Source organism: Lissotriton helveticus, chromosome 3_1, assembly GCF_964261635.1.
Source record: "Lissotriton helveticus chromosome 3_1, aLisHel1.1, whole genome shotgun sequence".
Lineage (NCBI taxonomy): Eukaryota > Metazoa > Chordata > Amphibia > Caudata > Salamandridae > Lissotriton > Lissotriton helveticus.
Genome location: NC_136061.1, coordinates 884,016,982 through 884,039,850, shown reverse-complemented (window position 1 = coordinate 884,039,850; position 22,869 = coordinate 884,016,982). Strand labels below are relative to the sequence as shown.

Below are 22,869 nucleotides of genomic sequence, written 5' to 3'. Positions count from 1 at the left end.
TTCCCTGATCCTTAATGTGATATTGCAAACTGGCAGCTAAAGGGTTTGTGCTGCAGTGGGTTGGGCCTACTTGTCCCAAGGACAAAATACACATTAAAACTTGTTGCCCTTGACTCCAAGCAATATGTCCTGGGCGTCGGGCTATAGGAATTCCACATCCCTGGATAGTGCTTGGGCGATTGCAGGTTCTATAAATGCCCATATTTCCATCTGATTTGATAAATCCCATACTAGCCTTTTCAAATCATAGGTTGTTGGCCTGGTTTACCATAGACCTTGACTCAGGCAAATATTGAACCGATATGGTCAGTGACATTACTCGTGGATTATGGTCACTTACTATTCTTGGGATCAGCTGATAGCCACGAAGAAATGGTGCAAATTCCCTTGAGAGGATAGTAAAGTCAATAGTGGAGTGTTGACTTGAATTTTTAAATGTTGGAACGCTCTCAGTACTATTTTGTAGGTCTTCTTGTATGAACATGAGATTGCATTTGTTAAGCATAGAACAGCACATCTGCATTAACGTTCTACTTGGTTTGTTGGCTGATTCAACCACGTAGGCCACCGCGCACAACATTAGCTGTTTGCAGCCAGCATTGTACTACACGGATCTATTCCAGACGCGCTGACTCACCCGCGCAGGCATCACATCAGCTGTCTTCTGCCTGCTCTGAACACCACCAGAATTCTCACAATATTATCTCCCCTGGGCTACTATTCCTGCCCTGCCTGATTTACAGCTCGCTCATCGTCTCCGCTGGACTAATACTCCACGATATTACTCACACCGCCAACCCTCATACCAAGTGAAGACCGGCGCGGATTTCCTTTCACTGCCAGATCCTATCGGCTCACATGTTCTTTGTCCTGATGATGATCTCCAATTAAGGAGATCGAAACACAGTCGACTTCTCACTACCAAAACTCCTTCAATACAACTTAATACTCGCGGAGTTTTGTACTATGTTGTCAATGGGGTGTAAGTTTTAATTCACCAGCACTTATCACTTCACGTACTTTCACGTTTTGTGTGAGCACCAGGACTAACTCCTTAAACTTTGGATGACACTCTGTTTATGATGCTAATAAATGTGATGTCACCCTTACAACCTTGTGTCCCTGCATACATTGTTTTCCCAGTATTGCTGGGCCATTCTCTCCATTACTAAAGCTAGACAAAGGCTTTATTCTAAATAACTGTAACCCTGCTACCCAAGGATCTGATTGGCCTCCCCCAGACCGCTGTGTTTTCTACTACTGCTTGGTTTGTCGGCTCGGTATTTGGAGAGCAGATGCATGTTAAAGTCTCCTGAGATGATTAACATAGTTGTCGGGTACTGATATTTCAAAATTTTAACTACTTCCCAGAGCGCAGTAAATTAGGGCATCCTAACAGAACCTTTTGAGCTTAAATAAATATTTAAAAATATTATTGGTTGTTTTAGATCCATTTTAAATACATAGAAGCCATGCAAACAGGTAAACAATTTCATGGTGCTTAATGTCCAGGGCCAATGACACGTAAGTGGATAGTCCACCACTTGCGCGTCCATAGGCGCATGAGCGAGATGCAAAGTTTGCATGATCATGATATCCAATAAGTGGCGCTTTAGACATGTTCCACGTTTCCTGGAACATTAGCACTTCAAAGTTCTTTATGAAGGTTGCCATATCTTGGTCCTCAAGTAAGGTTGTGAAGCCGTGACTATTCCATGAACAAATATTGAAAGGTTTGATTGCATTTATAGAATTATTTGAACATACAGCTTTCCCTGTAGCGGGAATCTTCAGGAGCCAACCCCATTCACTGGGTACTGGATTTTTCTACGGCTCCTCACAAGCTTGTAGGCCTGTGGCACAACTTGTAAGATTCCGAAAATTGGATATATTTCTTTTACTTTGGAGAGCGGGCTGGTAGTCATTGCTTTGTTTATTTTCCTTGATTTGTTATGAGCTTTTCTTAGTCTTTTTCTTGCTCGTTTAGTTAACCCTTCTTGTGTTGGAGTAGAAGCTGATGCGGAATTAATCGATGACTTGAGTGACAATTGCTTCTTGTGCTGGTACTTGCACAGTGGATTTTTTACGAAGGTCAGGGGATCATGACCCTTCCGTGCTGCCGTTGGCCGACGGAAGCACTACCTCCCCCGCCCACCCTTTAGAACGCCCGCATCACGGCGGGAAAAACGCCCGGTTAAGGCGTTAATAGACTACTTTGTATACTATCCTCCCTCATTGATTGATTGATTTTCCCTGTTTCCCCCCTTCCTTTATTGATGGTATTGGATTCCGTGGCTGATCTTTCCACCTTTAAGAACTTTTTGTATAATTGTTTTTTTTTCCAATCACGTTTTTATCCTGTGTGGTTGTAGATTCACTAGCAGAGGCCTTCCTTAGTGTTTTGGTGTCTGGGCAGTGGCCATGGTCATGAACAGTTGTTCCAGTTTGGTCTTTAGCAATTCTTTCCGACACTGACTTGATTGACCTCCTCCAGCATGGACCCCATAATGATAGATAGTTCGGAAATTTTGTCTATCATGGTCCATGTAATCAATTGGTTATCTTTATCAGATTGTAACTTTGCTACTAAATTTGATAAGTTGAATAGCTTGGAGTCTATCCATAGACCGCTAGTGTGTTTAATAAGTCCACTTGAATGTTCAGTTTGTCTGAATGAAATTTAAGAGCAATAGTACCCATGGTTTTAAGGAGCAATTGTATCCATGGTTTTAAGGAGACTACCCCAAATTCTGTTTTCATGTTCTTTTTTGCCCTCTAAAACAGATGCACCATCCTTGATCTTTTTGTCGTATTTAGCTAATAATGGGAGAGTTATTCATGTTATTAGCTTGCTCTATTTCACTTTGTCCATTTGAAATAAACACATTCTCTATGGGAATTTTCTTCTGGACTAAAATTGGTATATGATCCAGAGTGATATTACCAGTTTCCAAAGTTAAACTGAACAGGTCAGTTTTGTTAATGAACATACAGACCTTTGGGCTTGAAGAAGCCTCTGGTATTACGATATGGCCTCCTCCGAATTTTCTGGGTTTGGAGAAACAAGGGCTGATACTCGGGTGGTAGGTGATAAAAATACATTGTTGCTTGTATTTTGATTGAGGCCAGATGATATGTTGATCACAGTATTATTTAGATTTACGCTAATATCCGGACCTATTCTGAAATCTGTGCCCTCGTTGTGGTCCATCACAGATTTTCACTCCTGTCCAAATGACAATAAGGGAACATGTTTTGTTACTCCTGCATTACTGCTGGATACACTTCTTTGTTGAAGAATTCCTATTGAAGTGCTAGGAGCATGCACCTGTGATGTTATCAGAAGTAGGTTGTGGCCTTTTACGGTTGTCGGGCCGCATTGTCAGCTTTAAATGCTCTACGAGAACTTATCGAGAAGGTTCAAAGCAGCATTTCAACATATAGTCAGTAAGTAAAGAACTGATTCAAACACAAAGGTTTATTATAAAATTCAAAGGAACGACCCAGAAATAGCAGAATGCAGAAATAGTGTAATTTGATTGCTAAACTCGTGGGCATCAAGGCTCTCAGTAATAAGAACAATGCAGAATAATAGGCAAATCAGACAAACTAAGCCTCAAAGGTGCAGCGAAATCAGTAAAAAAAAATAAAAAAATCTTGTAGCATCCCTACTGGTTCCTGAAAAGTCTTCTGGCTAACCCACAAATACAAGGATTTATGTACAGGTTTTTTTTGCATAGTAAAGTACAAACTCTGCCAAGTCAACATGGTATAATCATTACACAAATCAGTTTTAAATTTGAACATTTAACAGCCCCCCTCACCTTAGCACTAACCCACAAGATGAATATTAATCACCATAAGGGATAATAGTCCCCCGAAGGAGTAAAAAGAAGAAAAAAAACTAGTTACATAAACAACAGTGAACAATTGCGAATGAATGGATCACCACATGCAAGCGAAGGTCCTTGGAAAATGTTGCAAAAGGATCTCTGCTAGCGAGTCTTTTTGGGATCAATATTGTCATACAAAATAAACAGTAGACATCCTACCACATGTAGTGCCAGGCAGAAATATAAACAAAACATATCGATATGGCATCCATCTGAATTAAAATGGAGCAGAGGACTGAGGCCTAGCTATCATAAGCCAGAAAAACAAACTAACACTTCCAAATCATGCTGTTTCCATTGTATTAGCTGCATTCTAGTATACACATGTGAACTGAAGTAAAAATGTATTGCTCTGCAAACTATTATTAATGCACATTTTGATTTAAACACACAAAAGCTCTCTCAACTGCATGTTGATGCACTACTACTGGTTTGCCACACAGAGCTTACAGCAGGTCTACTAGCTTCATATAGCACCTCCCAATGAGGCCTACAAGCCTACATTCGATCAACTACGCACTCCAGAAAGTGAATTGGATCTCTTTGCTGCCTGGAGTTCGGGTTGTCCGGCATCTTTTGACGAAGTTCGGGATTCAAACGACTTGCGCGTCTTGCATTCAGATGCAAATATGTAATAACGTGAGTTGTCTTGACTGTGCGCTGAACACTGGCGTGTTCTAATTACGTGCGCACGCAACATAAGTGACAGCGAGGTCACGCAAAGTGACCTGAAAAAGAGGCCATTTAGTTTAGTTTTTTCGTGTTAGTTTAGAAGGAAAAGGCTGTTTCATATTATCGATGCCTGCTGCTTACGGGGAAAAAGAAATTTAACAGAAACTACAATTAACACAGGAAACTGGGTGGAAATGTTTATAATTGATTACAAATTATTTTAAATTTCAATATCTTTGTCGTTTTATATGGCAAGATCAATTTGAAGTGAAGAACTCTAACTTTTGTTACTGCAAATTATTTCACCAATTTTAAAGTGTTACAAATATAATGGCTCAACAGAACTTTACGATCAATCCTCACCATTTTTGGGTAACTGGTTGTGAACCTACAATGAAATGCTCAGAGTGGAAGGAATATTTTGGAAACTACATTGCAGCAATAGCTGAAAATGAAAAAATGTCAGGTGAACAAAAGAAAATAATTATTTTACTTTCTTTAGGTCCAATATGTTTAAAGATGTATAACAGAATGCCTAAAAGTGGTGGTGGTAACGTAAATGTATTTTTAGTCGCTTTACAAGATTTAGACAAATATTGCACTCCTAAAGTTTGCATCGGTATCACTAAGTACAAATGTTTTCAATGTAAGCAACTCAAAGCTTAACAAGCATTGGAAATGCAATAGGTCTCGCAGCATTAGAGTTAGTGCATTTAGAATTGTTTATGGGTTTTTTGTTGTAAATCTTTTGCATTTTTATTTTTTGTAGCCAATGCTAAAGAATTACAAATCAAAAAAGCAATAAACATTTGTAAAAGCTTTAACTAAAAATCCTGTGAGACCTATTGCACTGTGTGAGGGTGAGGTGTTGAGGGTGAGTGAGGGTGGGGGTGAGTGAGGAGTTGAGTGTGAGTGAGGTGTTGAGGGTGAGTGAGGTGTTGAGGGTGAGTGAGGTGGTGAGTGAGAGTGAGAGTGAGGGAGGGTTATTGTGAGTTAGGGTGAGGGGTTGAGGGTGGGTGAGGGTGAGGTGTTGAGGGTGAGTGAGGATGAGTGAGGGTGAGTGAGGGGTTGAGGGTGAGTGAGGGTGAGTGAGGGTGAGTGAGGGTGAGTGAGGGTGAGTGAGGGTGAGTGAGGGTGAGTGAGGGTGACTGAGTGTGAGTGAGAGTGACTGAGTGTGAGTGAGTGTGAGTGAGGGTGAGTGAGTTATGAGACGCCTCACGCCTGTATCATAGTGAGGTGCAAAAGGAGACGCACGGTGCGAGAACCTTACAAATATGAAAAGCTTGCAGCATGCCAGATGCTAGGATGCGCGGGCGTGTGTGAGATACAGGTACACGCGCGAGAAGCCCTGATGTGGAGCGGGAAATGCACAATGATGAGCATAGTTCGATATACAGAACAAGGTGGCTGTGTGTGGGTGGTACTCAGAAGTGTGGTGTTTGCGATGAACACAGCACGAGAGCCCGAGGGAGATACTTGAAAACTGTGAGAAACATTTCCAAGCGAGTACACCGCACGAGGTCACAAAAGAGCAGTGCATGAGATGCTCACAACACAAGCACAACAAACTCAAGTATGTGGGAGACAAACACATGAAGCATTTTGTATGTAATGCGTGGGGCTCCTCACACACGGGAAGGTGGAGAAGGAATAGAAACACAGAAGTGTGAGGTGGGAAAAGATCGTTTAACATGGGAAACTGGTGTGAGGTGCCAACAAACGAGCCCTGTGTGTGATTTTACCACACAGGGTAACCCTGGTGTGAGAATACGAGCGTGTACAGTGCGTGTGAACCGCTCAGAGCGCGAGAGGCTCACACACACGGGTGTGAGATAGACGCCGAGTATGGGCGAGTCTGACGCTCTCGAGACGCCTGGTGTGTGCCTGTGATGCCCCTGTAAAGCGCTCTGACACCTTGGATAATATTCGCGCTATATAAAATCGCATTAAATAAAATAAATGAAAAAAATAACATGGAAGATGCTAACAGACGCAGGAATAGTGTGAGATACTCGGAAACATAAGCGTGTTGTGTGTGACTCTCAAAAACAAAGTGTGTGAGGTGAACACCGGTACCATGCCTGTACGAGATTCAGGGTGCGTGAGATATACTCAAACACGTGGCGCCCGGTGCGTGAAATGTGTAGAGCTGCGACAAGCATTGTGTAGAGCTGCGACAAGCATAGTGCGTGCGACGCTCACAGGCAGGAGAACCGAGCTGCCCAGCCCACCCCCTCCCCCAGGTAGAGACTGAGGCCGGAGTCGTACACAGAAGCCGAATGCACGTGCGACACAACTGCAAAGACCACGAACAGTACTAGGGTCTTATGGAGAAATAACCCCCTGGGGACTGTAACTGGTAGTCAGACCGTGGGAGTTGCACCGATTTTATGGTATACGCCAAAATAATGCAGTTTAATAGGGCATTCTCGAAATCATGTACTCCTCCTGCCTAGACGTGTAGCCATATGCGATAGTTCTTGTATTGAAGGTGCAAAATGCGTTGTACGAGGCAAATAGAAAAGAATAAAAACAATAAGGTTCGGAGGTGGTAATACACGTTTAATCTCATTTCCATACAACACAAGGGCTTCTGTATAAATATGCTCAGATTCAAAAAAACATTTGTGTACGCGAAATGAGTGTCATTTCTCCCACCGAAGCCTAACAAATACTGCAGGAATAAAATATATCAAGCGTGTACAAACAGAGGAATCCGGGGTGAGGCGTTCAGGCTGGCTACTTGCATATCTCGTTCGAAGCAACAAAAGACTTGCGCTTCGTGTTGCCGCCACCCGTGGTGACTGGAAAGCCATTTTAAGTGAGCGAGAAGGAAGGCGAAAGATAATGGCCGATGCACAGGCTTCAAAGCGTGAGGCGGCTTTCTCTGCAGTGCTGACTCAGGGGAGGGGGCGGAGCGGGGCAGAGCGGCATGTGGGTGTGAAGAAGCCGGGCCTTTGAAGTGAAGCTAAGCTTCACTTCAAAGGTGTCGGAGGAATGCGGGCGGCTGTGCACGCGCTTTTAAGCTCAATGCACATGCGCATTGAGCTTAAAAGTCACGGGCACTGCAAGGAATCGCCACGATTCCTTGCAAGTTAGATAAAGAGTCGATGAGCCCCTATAGTCTCGCTTGCTCGATGCGCATGCGCATCGACAGGCGAGACCTAAAAAGCTTGCTATAGATTGCAAATTTGGTGCTAACCACGTTGATTTTTATAAGAGACCAACTAGTGATGCCTAGCAATAACAATACCCATCAGGATTGTTTGTGGATTAATGGTGATTCACCTCTAGAAGAGATAGTTAATATAGTGCAGAAAGCAGAAATGTCTGGAAGATGTGCAACGGAATTGCAACACCCAGAGAAGGATAACTCACGCGTGTGCAAAGTCGGTGATTGAAAAGTTGACCATAAGGGGGGACCTGGGGAGAGCCGTGCGCGAGCCGGTCTCTCCCTGGGTAGATTCGCGCAGTGGCCACGGCAGGTGGGGCTTAATGAGTGAGGGCCAGGTGGGGTAATTAGGGCCAGGCAGGGTTCGTTAGTATTGCGCACTGGGAGGCGGGCGGCGAGGTTCGTTTGTCCCACCCACCCTCCCCCTTTGGTTTCTCTGGGTCTTTTGTTTTTTCTGGGCCTTCATTCTGGTGGGCTGGTTTTTTTTTTATTTTTGCCACTGTAAGACAGGTTAGGTTGTTTTCTTTGTAGGCGGAGTTTTTAGTGGGGGTGGGCAGCCTGGTGCGGGTTGGTCCATCCTCAAAAGGCAGTTGTAGGAAAGGAAGGGGCTTCTGGTTTGTTTAGGGTTAACTTGGTGGGGGTTTATCAGTTGGGTAGGAAGGTTCTGTTAGGCTGAGAGCTGTTTGATTTAATAATTAATTAAATGAAGAAACAAGATTGTTTGATGTTTCACGCCTGTCTTAATAAAGTGGCCTTTCTTGCTAACTAAGAAGTTGTGGACAATGACTTTCTTGCGCGAAAAGAAATACGAATCAAAAAGGAAAACAAGTAACACAGATTCCATGTAGGCAAGCTCTTCAACGCTCCCACAGAGAGGTAGTAATCGCTACATACATTTTGCAAGACAATACAACAACCACATCTGGATGGGGGAGGCGGGCGGGTGGCTTTGCTTAGCAGGTGATTAGCATTTTTATAGCGCTTACCACCCCTGACAAGGAATGTAAATGTAAATGTACATGTACAGGAATTTATATAGCGCAAATCACCAAGCGGTTTCTAAGCGCTTGCTTAGGGAACCCGTCCTGGTATTCCCCTGTGAGATAACCCCGGCAGGGTATCCGCAAGGTGAAAGCCAGGCATCCCGCCGCGAGGGGCCGTTGTGGAGATTAAGCAAGCTATTGCCCAGAGTCGCAGAGTGTGAACCCGTGAATCGAGTAGGCACCTGAGCGATAATTGTCGAGTCCATGGACATTTTAGGACTTAAGACCCCGCCGAGCCGGGAATTGAACCCTGGTCCCGGGCTGACCTCTGCTTCCAGGTCTGCCTCCTCTAACCAGTGAGCCACACTTCTCCACAAGGAATCGGAGCGTTTTGATTTTCTCTCATCTACTGCATACAGAAACGAGAAAAGTATGTTTTGCAGTAGGTCAAAGTGCATAAACAGAACAAGCGACTTTTCATGGCCCAGGCTCACAACACACAGGTCACACAGAAAAACTCCACACGCTGATGTCAAATTCGCATTCCAAAACGGATAGCCAGTTTGCATTAGAGCTCACTGTGAATACCAGAAGAAGAAAAAATGGTTTTTGTCGCGAAAATGTGACGGCTGTGAAAAACGTGCCTACATTTAGATTTACATACGAAGGGTATATAGAATGAATACGGAGATTGCTTTCTTTATTGTTGGTTACTCGTCTGTAGTATTTGGAAAACTCGTAACTAGACGCGGAAGTCTCCGTCATAAACCGGCAGCCTTTGCCGGGTGTTGGGGATAGAATTAAATTACATTCTGAGGAACATCTCGCAACGCGACAATTTTATGTAATCTCCTACCCTCCCCTTTTGGGCGCTAATAGCGATTTTCTTTCTGATTGTTTTTCTCATAATGCACCCCGACATTTCAGCCACTTCACTTACCACAAGTACAGCTACGCCAAAATCTGCTTGCAATTCAAATTCAAAATACCGCCGACTCCGCTCAACGCTCTGACGCCACAAGCATCACGTGCGCTACTTTCCCAATAGACTGCCGCAACGAGTTTCCAACTTAACCAATAAAAGAAGAGAACAAGAGTGACCTCTTTGGAGATAGACGGTGGTTGGGTTATGCGCGTAGCGCGAGTGATTCGTGACACTGTTTGTACTGGTAATACGTTTGATCGTATTATATCTTTTATGGCGGCCATCTTTGAACGGACCGTCAACTATCATGAAAGAGAGGCTTTATATCAGCCCGCTTTCCTAACTAGATCTTTTTTTACAAGTAATACTTAATACGTTTTATCGTATTATATCATTTACGACGGCCATTTTTGAACCTTTGTACTCTCTACCATTCCTATGTGACTCTTTAGAGTATATCCATTTATATCTATTCCTTGAGTGACTTTACTATTTGTACATTTGCAATTTTTCTTTCTGTTTGTATCTCTTCCTGTGTGACTTTACATCTTGTACATTTGCAATTTTTTCTGTTTATATCTTTTACGTAACGCATGTAATCCTAAATCCTTATGTTTTGCAACTGGTTCTTATGTAAAGCGCTCTGACAACTTCGGGTAAAGTTCGCGCTATATATAATCGCATTAGACAAAATAAAATAAAAAAACGGGCCGTCAACTATCACACCCAGACTGCAAGAGAGCTTTATATCGGTCCGCTTCTCTACCTGGTAAGGTGTGCCCCCCTCCCCTCCCATTTCGAGTCCTACTTCTGTTTCCTTAGTTTCCCTTTATGGCGTCTGGTTACCATAGTGACTGTCTACGGCTTCCCCAGGTCTCCGTGGCAGCAGTATTTTCGAGAGCCAGAGTGAGTTAGGTGCCTCGACTCCCTGTGAGAGTTGCCAAAATGATACCCCCTGCAGACTCCCTTCTACGGTATGACAACCCGGTGTTGGTGAGCAGAAACACGGAGAGGAAGTCCCCTAAGGTGAGATCACAGACCGCTCAAGCCGACTTTCGAAAGTTTCCTACACCGGGACCATATTTTCCAGCTATTTCTGGCACCTCTTGTGGGACTCCGTACAAGACAGCATTCCTAGTTAGAAGGCAAGACTACACCAGAGGTGTTTTCTTCGCACTTCATCGTCAATACAAAATTCGCAATTCGTATTTTTGGTGACAAAATTAAGTGAAGAGTCAGCAAAATATCTCATTACCCTCATGTAGATAATTGTAAATGGTAAATTCGTATTAACATGCTCACAACGGGGTCGGTGGGTTTTTTCAGTTTAATGCAATGAACTAGGACAAACAATCTGACCCTTTATCGAAACAAGATTTAAATTTTTGCATCGGTTGTCAAGAATCCTCCCAACAACTCTAAGACACCAATTTTGTCTTCCAGGTGTTCTATGTGGCATATAAGAGTATAATAAGAGTATAAATGTATTCATGTCTTCGTTTTTTTTTGTTTTGTGTTTTTTAATTTATTTATTTTCGTTTTGCAAATAATAAAATACAAACAATCATGTTGCACAGTGTGGGATCATGACTAAGCATACACAGTCAGCTGAGATCACTTAAACAAAACCATAAACAAAGCAGGACATCTGTAAATGAACTAAGCATCAAGGTGGGCAGCCCATGCATTGAACTAAATTCCCACACCCTCACCTCTGCTCAAGTATGTTACTTGTGGAACAGGGGGTATTGCGGCCTCCCAATGCCTAGACCCGCTGCTGATGGGGGAAATCCAAATGCAAGTTAATTGAGAGGAGGAGGGCTGGTATTATCTGGCGTGGTATTCCTCCTATCGTTTGTGTCAGTTACTCTGTTAGACAAGTATGTTGTGTAAAGCTCCCAGAAGTTCTTGGGGCGATTTTGTGTGGGAAGTAACTCGCCGAAATTTTTGGTTTGCGTACTGTAATAAAGCATGTCGTGTGGCTATTGTGCCATAGTGGGTGTAGGGCCTCTAGACCACCCTCCGTTTTGCAATGAGGAGCCCCATATCAACCAGCCTCCGTATATTCCTAGGAATCTGCTTGGAGTATCCCAATAGGGCCAGTGCAGGGTCCGGAGGCAAAGTTGAATCCGTGATTTTCCCCAGCTCACTGAAGACTGAGTCCCAAAACTTTTGTACCCCCGGGCACGACCAGGCCAGGTGTAGAAATTCAGCCAGGCAAGCGTGGCACCGCTCGCATTCGGGGAGTCTCTTAGGCCATACCTATGAAGCCTCTCTGGGGTGTAGTATACCCTATTTAAGAACTTGAAGTGAACCATCCTATGCCTGCCATTCAAGGTGACCCGTCGTGTGTTACTGCAACAGTAAGGCCACATATCGTCCTCCACAGCGTGCTGTAAGTCCCGCTGCCCGGCCAGCCTGGCTTTGGTATAATGGTTCGCCCTATGTGACATCGATATCTTATATATTTAAGAGACGATCTTATGGGAGGACTTAGCTTTGATGACATAGGTCAACTCTGTCATCTCAGGGGGTTCTTGGAGGTATTCCCCCAGTAGTTCTTGTAATGCATGCCGTGTTCTGTGGAATTGGAACTTCTGTAGGAGGGACACCGTTGGCACCAAGGTCTCTAGTTCTTCCCCTGTTTTAACTACCCCGTTTGTAAACAGGTCCCCTGCCGTCTGGATATTTAAGGATTGCAACGCACGTATAACTCCTTTGTCCCTGCACGGCGGCAGACAGCGGGTCCATTCAATTGGCATGGCCGGGGCATACAGGAGAGCATCTGCTTGTAGTTGCAATAGGTGATGCCATGCATGACGGGTCGAGTTGATGGAGTCTAGTATACCTGTTCTTCGATCAATGTTTTCGAAGACCATGACTGGCAATGGGAGCCTGATCGACAACAGTCCTCTCCAAGCAAATATGCGGGACGTTGGGTAAACCGCGAATCCAATAGTAAACCAGGGCACTCTGTACCGCTCTATAATATAAATTTAAGTCGGGCGCGCCCAGCCCACCCATGTGATATGGTAAAGTAAGTATCTGCCATTTCACCCTAGCTTGTTTACCCGCCCAGGCCAATTTTATCAATAGTTTGGTGACTCTTTGGAAACGGGAGCAAGGTAAGACTAAAGGGATATTTGTAAAAAGGAAAAGGAACCTGGGCAGCACCACCATTTTCATTATGGAAATTCTACCTAAAAGAGACAGGGGCAGTCTGATCCAAACGTCCACGTCGTCCTCTAGTCTACTGACCGCAGTGCCATAGTTTTCACAGAATATTGTTTCCGAATCTGTGTGTATCTGTATGCCTAAGTATCGTATCGCCTCCGTGGACCATTGTACCGGATAATCCTGATCAAAGGAGATCGTAGCTGGGGTGAATGGGATAACTATGGGCTTAGGCCAGTTCACACCCAATCCCGACAGCGCACCAAAGTGCACCACCTCCCGTAAAACAGAGGAGAGGTTTTCTTCAGGGTTGCGAACATATAGTAACGTGTCGTCTGCATACGTGGACACTATGAGTTCATATCTAGGGATACTGATACCTTTGTAAGTATGGTACTCCCTCTGTGCGCACGCCAGGGTCTCGGCAACCAGCGTGTAAAGTAAAGGGGACTTCGGGCAACCCTGTCTCGTTCCCCTAGTAATGGCGATGGGATCTGTCACCAGCTTCCCTATTTTTATTCTGGCGACGGGGGAGGTGTAAAGGATCCCAATCAGTTGTAGGAAGACCGGGCCCAATCCCATTCTGGTCAGCACATGGCGCATGAAAGGCCATTCAACAGAGTCGAAGGCCTTCTCCATATCGAGAAAAACCGCGACCGTCTTAGAGTTCCGTTTGATATATTGACTGCCCTGAATACCGTGCAAAGATTGTAAGTGAGGTTCCTATCTGGAATAAACCCTGCCTTCTCCGGGGCAACCAATATTGGAACTAAGGGGACTTAGTGGTTAGCTAGAATCTTGGCAAGCAATTTAATATCCACATTAAGCTGGGAGAGTGGGCAGTATTTCCCACACTCTTACGGGGGCTTCCCCGGTTTTGAGGATGGCGACTATGATTGCTTCTCGCATAGTGGGAGGCAGTGTGCCCGAGACGCAAATGTCTTCGAAGAGGGCAGATAAGTGTGGGAGTAGAATATCAATAAATGCTTTGTAGAAGGCATCCGTGAGGCCGTCTATGCCGGGTGCCCCAGAGGCCTTCATGCCCGAAAGGGCACCTGATATTAACTATCAGACTGAATGGCACCCAAGTCAAGTAGCGGAGGCTTCTAATCTATGTGTTCAGGTAGGCCAGCTGTACCACACAACGTCAGCCAGGACTCAAACAGTGTTGCGCCGTAGGACAGCTCCCATGTAGGTGCCTCAGTCACAGCAGGTTCCCAGCCAGTACGCTTCTAGCGCGGCCGTCCTCCAACTTCAGCCGCTGGTGACCGGTCTCTACTGCCACTGTACTGACCCTCTATCTCACAGTAGGCCACTAGGGGGTTGCGGGACCACCACAATGCAGCACTCCCCCAAGCCTTATAGGGAGTAGATATTGCTAAAAATAGCCCAGTGATACCGCCGATTCCCACAGAGGTGTGGAACACCGGGGGGGCAGCCACAGAGTCAATTCAGCACCAGGTGCCCAGATATGCGTCCTAAGGGTCTCAGGTAGTGCTCACGGAGGGGTGACAGCTAGAGTGTCTCCAGTTCACCTCAGGGATGTAGAATACTTCACACGCGGCAGGTACCTCACTGTGGCCGCAAGTTTGCATCTACACTGGACGTTGTCCCAAAATGGCGGTCCCAGCGGCTTGAGCTTCCTTCAGTGCTCTCGGGTCTCAATGAGCGACCGCAGCTAACCCAGTCTGTGATTGCGGCAGCCCACCACACTCGTTCAAAGCCGCGAGGCAGGCATCTCAGGTAGCGCTCACGGAGGGGCGACAGCTAGCGTGTCTCCAGTTAGCCTCAGGGATGTAGAGCACTTCACGCGCGGCAGGTACCTCACTGTGTGGCCGCAATTTTGCATCTGCATCGGCGTTGTCCCAAAATGGCAGTGAGCGACCACAGCTAACCCAGTCCGTGATTGCCACAGCCCGCCGCACTCGTTGAAAGCCACCAGGCAGGCAGAGTCAAGCCTGCCTCAGGAGCCCGGCGAGGCGCAACACCAGGACCCTTCGCCACAGATCTTCCGTGCAGCCCCAGGCAGTGCGTCCGCACCACCCGCGCCGCCGAGCCCCTCCAGCAGGCAGGACACCAGCTCCGGCACACATCGGCTATCCGTGGAACGTAGTCCTCTTGGAGGCAGCCGGCAGCAGCAGTGGTAGTGCGCAGCAGCTGCTCCACGGGATCGCCAGTGGCCACGTACCCATGCGAGTATCACCCCGCAGCTCAACTTTAGTGCGGGGATTTGGGTCCAGAGGTGCTCATGGAGTCCGGGCGCCGCCGCTCCACGAGATTTTGTCACAGCAAGGTCAGAGTCTGCGCAATCCCTTCCTCCGAACCTCCGACAGCCAGATCAGGTTGCTTAAAGCGATTTAGTGTATGTAGCTGCCGGATCGTTAGCAGATTGTGTGACAAAGTCACGGTGCTCAAGGCTCAAGCGGCCATCATGGTCACGAGCTAGCTCCGCATATTCATGTCTTAGTTACCAAAAGGAGATACAAACATCACAATTAACAGTTGGCGTAAAAAGGACTCTTGGTACCCGTGGTGTCCTGCAACGGGGGTACAGGCTGCTTTAATTATGGAACACACAGCAAAGAAAGTACAGAGACACAGACTGTTTCTGGGGGTTGCCGTATGAAACACGAGCGATCTCTCCGCATTTATTACACCTTTAGGCCGCACCCGGCCCTCCAGTTGAGCCCATGAAACAAAGTATAGTAGAGGCCGGGTGGCACTCTATAGTACCCATACTTTCATCTCATGTGAAACATAATTGCATTAAAACAGTACTAAAAGAGAACAGAACGACCATCTCAAAGTTTCCTTGCAATCTAAAATTCCTTCGAACTGTAAGGTCAGTGGGGGCAAAAATTTCATCAATAGGTTATTAGGAAGTATGACAGACTTAAAGTGCAAAGTACCTCAAGATCAGTTCGTCAGACGGTGAGACCACTGCTTTCACAACTAGGTTAATGGGGGGAGAGAAAGTAGACTTAATGTGCAAAGTGGCAGGAGAGTAGTTCATTTGGCAGGAGAATAGTAAATTGTTTACTGCAAAAGAAATTGCCCTGCAGGCGCTCAATAAAACCTCTAATAGTATGATCTTTTGTAAGTGGTGGCGGTATTCAATAGTTTTTCAGGAAGCTGCGTGTATTTTATGAATTTCCCGGCCAGGATGATGTACTTTGGTTTTAGGTAAACCATTACAGCAAGTCCTCAGGAGTGTATACCTAATAGCTGAAATTGGGGTTTTAATAAGTAAGACATGCTTTTCCAGTAGCAAAATTGGGCAAAGGCAGACAATATGCAAAATTGGTCCATTATAAAAAACGGCTCACCCTGCAGAGTGTGTTTGTGCTTTTCCTTTTCCCAATAAGTATAGAGCCAAAAGTTGGCAGGCCGCCTAACCTGTATTTTATGAGTTTCCATTCAACCTGTTTCCACATAAGATCACTTAAAATTGGTTGTGGGCCAGTAACTCCTAGTTGTTAAAATCAGCCAAGCATTTCTGAGATGTGCTAACGTTTGTTTGTCTTCAAGGTGCCATTTCTGCTGCATAACTTTGGAGATTAAACTTTTGAGGGTTGTGAAGGTGACAGAAGCTGACTACAACACTGCTGTCTTTGAGTTCTTTAGTGATTGGTCTAGATAAAAATGGTCTGCTGACTTGTTTCTAGTGCTTGCGATTTCTATCCACACACGGTGTCTTCCCTTGCGGAGTGTTGCTTAAAACACGTTTTCAGAAAGGCCCCTTGTCTTTCCAGTGTTGGTTCGTTAGGCCAAACTCCAGTCGAATTTGTGCTGGGGAGCCATGCTTTGGAAGGGCGAAGACTCCCGTAGATGCCAACTAGAAGTTTTCCCAGTAAATTGGAAACTCTTTCAAACATAGCATCTGATTCAAAAACTAAGGTAGGGAGTAGTTTATAATGTTTAACTTTCATTTGAGGTTGAGGGAGGAGCCCAGGATTTTTTTTGAGAGCTTCAAGGACGTATGAAGTAGAGAAACTGCTTTTGATTTTATGGACTCCTTGTAGGACAGGAAGGTTCAGCGTTCGACTGATGTTTTAATTCAAAGACCATTGATACCACTGACCTGACTACCTTATTTTTCTGTCCATTATCATTATTCTGGTTTTCTCTAGGTTGATGGTATGCCCATTGTACTTAGTTTAGTCATTGAGTCTGTCCAGAATTTGTTGGAGCTTCACTCTGGTTTTTGATATTAGGAGGGCATCATCAGCATAGGGAAAGTAGATGATTGGTTTGCCTCAGAGTCGGTGGGTATGTGCATTTACTTCTCCTAAATCAGTCATGAGATCAAACAGAAAGATGTTAAAAAGCAATGGGGTTAAAACAAAGCCTTGTGTCAAACCTGTCCATGTTTTTATTTTACGGGTTACGGTACTGCCATCTCCTCTTTTGACTTGGAGCCAAGTATTTGAGTACAGTGTGGTAATACTCTTCAATAAGAGGAGCTGGATGTTTCTTACTGCTAAATTCTGGCATAAGATGCTATGTTGGACTGACTCCAAGGCAGCTTTGAAATCTACAAAACGTAGGTATACCATATATTTTGTTGTAATCACTTCATCAGTCACTATAGCCTAGGCCAGGAGGTTTGTGGTAGTTCCAATCCTTTCTCCAAATCCCATTTGATACAGGGGGAACAATGGGGTGCTCATTTGCCCATCACTCCAGCTCTTTTAGAAGAAGGCTTGCATGATATTTGGCCTCAGTATCTGGCAAGAAGATTTGTTGGCAGGTTGTGGTAAATGAAAATCCAGAAGAAGCAGAAAAGCTTAAAGGAAGTTTTTTCCAAGATGTGCAGACACCCAAGATCGAGGCTCCAATGCTCACGTAGCCCTCGGGAAACTGAATTGACGTTTCCAGAGTTCCCAGCAAACATCGTTCCAGCATTAATCATGGAACAACAATTGAAACATGCGGGCAGCTCGTGGCAGAGAATCTCCACACACATGGAGAGCGCGAGACACCTACTACCACGACTTCTCCCTCCTTAACAAAGTGAAAGATACAAATAACCATATGATACAACAAAGAAAAACATGAATAATTGAAAAGTTACATATTTTATCTTAAAATATAATCATTGAACTTTGAAGGAATTTTCTTTATGCGACTTCCCATAACTGCATTATCTGAGGTTACTCTTCTGGAATCTGTGGAAATATCTTTAAAAGCTCCCTCAACAACAGGCAAAGGATCAAGTTGCACATGAGATGTATCACGCTGAGAATTTACAGAAATATTGTTGCTACTATCAATCAGAGGCTGAATAGCAACTGAAGTTCAATCGTGCAACCAACTAGACCAGTCACATGTATCTAACTCTCTTTTGTTAAGTTTCATTAAGGAGCAAGCTTGTGTATTAGAGAGTCGGACCAATGACCTCTTGTTAGATCTGGGGGTCTCTAGTTGGCAGAGGTAAGTACCTTTGACCAAGTAGGGACCCTTGCTTCTAGTCAGGGTGAAGTAATAACCCTCCGAGATAACCCCTGCTCACCCTCTAGGTAGCTTGGCACGAGCAGTCTAGGCTAACCAAAGGCAATGTGGATAATATTTGCACTTAACACCACAATAATCCCCAATCCACCACAAACTGAGACCACAAAGGTAAGTATATTTTATAAAAATATATATCTTTATCTAGTTTCAGCAAGGTAAATAAAGCAGTTGCACGATAATCACTTCTCTAGAAAGATGTTGTACTTAATCTTAATGGTTGCATGTATATAGGAAGTCTCTTATTAAAAAGCAGTCTCAAGTCTCTTATCTTTTCAATATCCAAAGAAAAACGAGTGATATTGATGTACTTTGTTTTAGCTCTAAAAACGAGCAGTCAACACAATGCCCATGTGTAATTCTATCTATGGGCTCCAAGTGCTGTCAATGCGCCTTACCGCGAGGTCCAGGGACTCTTTCTTTCTCCCGGCACAGCCTCGGTCTCTTGAGGGCCCCAGGCGCACCCTGCCTTGCAGATCGCACGCGTCCCCGCCCCGGCCGGTCCCCTTTCCTCTCCCGCCCGCTCTCGACAATCCAACGAGCGGCGGGGGAGGTGAAGCTGCTCACCTTGTGCGGAACGGCAGGCCGGGGGTGCGGGACGCTAGGGATTCCCTCGGCGAGGTCCGGTCAGCCTCCCCCGGTCCCGGCGGTGATCACGGCACTTCCTCGGCTTCAGGATCAGCTTCAGCTCAGGCAGCCAATCCCGTCGCGGCTCCTGGGACGAGCCCCTCCTGACGCGAGGCCGCCGACCAATGACAGCGCGGCCTCGCCAATGACGCTACGTTCCACCAGCCAATTCCGTCGCGGCGTTAGTGAGGGGGCTCGGCCCCTTCAGCCAATGGGAGCGCGGCGGCTCCGATCTTCGCCGCTGCAGCTCCTGAACACCGAGGCAAGCTGCAGAGGGTATTCCTGGCCCCGGGCCGCGACGGTGATTTGGCGGCAAGAGATCTTTGGGGCCGTAGAACGCGGGCAGCCGGTTTCCTCACCAGCAGATCGGCAGGGGGGGGTTCCTAGACTCAGGAAAACACCACGGCTTTTCCCCACCCCTGAATCTGTGCCGATGAGCACAGCGATCGTTCCACACAGCTGGCAAATAGCAAACACACGTTTGGGCAGGCCACCACACGGTTTCACGATCTCCTCGCCACACAGCAGCTTCAGGGGCCACAGCAGAGTCTTGTAGTCCTTGGGCAACCTTTATGTCCCTGGGTTGCAGACAGGGGGCCAGCTCCTCTCAGGCCCTTGGAGATTCAAGTTTGTAGACACAGCACACAGCAAAGTCTTGCAGTTTCAAGCAGGTAGGGTCACAGCACACAGCAAAGTCCCTTTCTCCTCCTCAGCTTTCAGTTGCAACAGCAGAACAGGTCAGCCCTTAGAGCACACAGCAAGGCAATCTTCCTTTAGTTCTCCAGCAGTCCTTCTTCCAGCAGAGGTTCCTTCTTGATTGTAGAATTTTAGAATCTAATCTTCTGTAGTCAGGGGTCCTTCCTTTATACCCCTCAAAGTCTTTGAAGCCCTTTGAAGTCTTTGTGCAAGTGGGCCCTGAGCCCGGTCTAAACCAGTTCTGGGGGTTGCGGAGCGATGGGTGTTTCTGGTTTTCTTCTTCCTGACAGCTTCAGGGTCAGAGGGGACAGTTGGCCGGCAGGAGGGGGAGCCAGCATGGTGGTCAGGCAGGCACAGCCCTTCACTACCAGGCGCTATCTCCTCCCGCCTCCCTGGCAGCAGATGTGGCCTTTCATCCACGGGTTGACTCCAACCCCCTCCCTCCGGGGGCTCTGCAGCCCCTGTCACACCCAGACCAGACAGTCAATCCACAAACAGGCCCAGGCACACAGAAAGGTTTAGACAAGAGAACAGCCACTTTCTAAAAGTACTATTCTCAAACACAGGATCTAAAAACAACCTTCACTAAAAGATGTTATTAAATTCTGAGTTCAGGGATATCTTTCACTTATGTCCCATCTTGTTCCTATGAGAAGATAGGCTGGGATCCATTGGGACCAGCCTCCCCCATGTTATTCTATGGAGCAAGATAGCCTTACAGCAGTGAGCCCACAAAAGGGCTGCTGCCCACTACCAGAGCATGTGACCTGCACTAGTACATGCTCTACTTTATCCATACACTGCACCCTGCCCAGGGGGGTACCTTGAGCCTTCCATCGGGGTGACTGATGGGCACAGACAGGGAAGGGTTAGGCCCAGCCAGTGGGGACACTGGCTCGGGGGACAGGGCAGTCCACTGACTGCACACAGGCCCTGCGCTGGCAGGCCTGAGTCACCTTTTTAGGGCTACTCATGTGGGTGGCGCAATCTGCGCTGCAGGCCCACTAGTAGCATCCGTCATCACCAGCCCTGGCACACATAGTGCACTTTACTAGGGACTTCATAGTGATGCAAATATGCCAATCAGGTATATTTAATCAATATGGCAATTTACAGAGGGAGCACTTACACTCTGGCACTGATCAGCAGTGGCAGAGTGTCCAAAACATCTAAACCAGCAAAAACGAAATCCAGCACAGCATCAAAAATACATGAGTCAGAGGCAAAAAGATGGGGGAAAAACCACGCCAAGGGTGTCAGGTCTAACACCTCTAATTCCACCAACTACTTTAACTAAGTAGAGCAGATCCTTTACTTACATTCGTTACCTGAACTGGTGAGGATGTTCTTATTAAGCAAGCGCAAGTCAGCACATAATCTGACCTCTCCTGGCTTTTTCCTAACGACTACAATGGGAGAAGCCCACTCCGAAAAGTCATATGGTGCCATGACGCCTTCGTCACACCAAGACTTAAGAAATGTCTTAAGTTCTCGCCTGGTACTTAGAGGTAGCGAACATACCTTATGAACTATAGGTTGAGTGTCAGCTTTGAGTTTAATCTGGTGTTGAAAACTGGGAAAACAGTCCAACACTCTCTTAACATCTGTATTGCACTCTAAGAGTCCCAAACAATTTACTTGATGTGTATCATCATCTAATTCAATATCAACATAACCTTTAGGTGGCTTCCCTAACACAGTGGGATTTTCTGAACCTGGAATATGATATAAACCCATTTTGGCTAGATCTTGCCAGCCAATTTATGTTGCGTCCTTTGATGGCAACATAAACCTTTGTGCGAATAGATCTACCCAAACATTCCAACTTGGACATGAAATAACCTAACATTGTTGTATAACATTTTAGGACCCTATTGTAATTTTCCAGATTCATGCCCTTATATAGGTATAAATCACCATATTCTTATATAGGCATAGAAATCATAACCATATTTAGACATAGCTCATGCAGCCCAAATACAGCAGGGCTACTTCCACTAGTTCTGAAAATCTACAACGATTTCTTGGAAAACTCGGGTTCAGCAGCAGGGACTTCCCCTTGCTCGAATACTGACTTGTCCAAGAACTCATGGATTTTTCAAAGAACTGAGACTCTTTGGTGACGTTATTATGTCCACCTTTACGTCAAACTCGGTACCTTCAAGGTATAAATATGCCCACACTTGCCATAGCAAACACACGGTGGTTTGGAGCAGTTCGACTATCTACTTGCCCGACACGCCCTGCTACTGAAAGTGCTGAAGGAAACCGACCCTCCAGCAGACGCACTGAGAGAGACGCTGTCTTTTCTCCTGCCGAGAAATCCAGCTCCAGTGTTTCCAAGCTACTCTTGCGGGTTGTTGGGAAATCGAGTCCTGAGATTGACCTTCGTCATTCTAAACCAAGGTACGGAGCTGATTAGACCCTAAGAGAAATCTTGCACCTGAAAGCAGGTATTTGACCGTTTCTCAATAATGGTGGCACAACAACACTTTTGTCGCCTCCTCCAGGGATTCAAGAATATTCCAGGGTTATTTTCAGCCAGAGTAACAGAGTTACTACATATGTACAATGATGAGGCATTATCTTATGTCGATGACATCTATCTTACAGACGACGATTTGGACAGGCACTTGACCAGGGTGAACACCATAATACTGTGATTCGCCTCTGAAGGGTAGGAATTCAACTTTAAAAAATCAAGAATTGCCCACCTCAATGTCATATTCTTAGGATATGAACTTTCAAGTGAAGGCAAAAGCCTGGCAGCAAATGTTTTAGAAACATGTGCGCTGCTCCAACCTTCAAAAACGCTGAAAAACGTACAGTCAGTTCTAGGATTCCTGAATTTCGGAAGAACTTACATTCTAAATTACGCAGAAAGAGTTAAACCTCTCTACGAATTAATAAAACCTGATTACAAACCTACTAAATTGACTCAAAAACACACAGTAACTTTGCGTTCAGTGCAAACAGACATGTTGGCAACAACACACTTAAAAAAACGCGTAGATGGACGCAACCTTGTAATCCGAATCATCCCAGGGATCCTAACCTTAAATGAAGGTGAAAAGGTACCAAAAGCTTACAAATCACACTTGTACACACACGCTGAAATGAAATTCACTTCAACAGAAAAAATCTGACAGCGGTTCAGGCTGCGGTAGCAAAAGAGAGAGCCCTCGCACAGGGTAAACGCATTAAAGTCGTTACTCC

The 22,869-nt window shown here is 45.6% G+C and overlaps 2 protein-coding genes across 2 annotated transcripts in view; one reads left to right on the top strand and one right to left on the bottom strand.

Annotated features, from left to right (window-relative positions):
* CDCA8 (cell division cycle associated 8) overlaps positions 1-10,385 on the bottom strand; it is a 229,398-nt gene extending 219,013 nt beyond the window's left edge. The window contains exon 1 of the mRNA XM_078681219.1: positions 9,661-10,385. The gene's annotated coding sequence lies outside the window, so the exon portion shown is untranslated. The remainder of the gene's footprint in view (positions 1-9,660) is intronic.
* Positions 10,386-10,477: 92 nt separating this feature from the next.
* Positions 10,478-22,869, top strand: part of DNALI1 (dynein axonemal light intermediate chain 1) — a 180,847-nt gene continuing 168,455 nt past the window's right edge. The window contains exon 1 of the mRNA XM_078683784.1: positions 10,478-10,671. Coding sequence (XP_078539910.1) covers positions 10,591-10,671 — 81 coding nt within the window. The 5' untranslated portion in view covers positions 10,478-10,590. The remainder of the gene's footprint in view (positions 10,672-22,869) is intronic.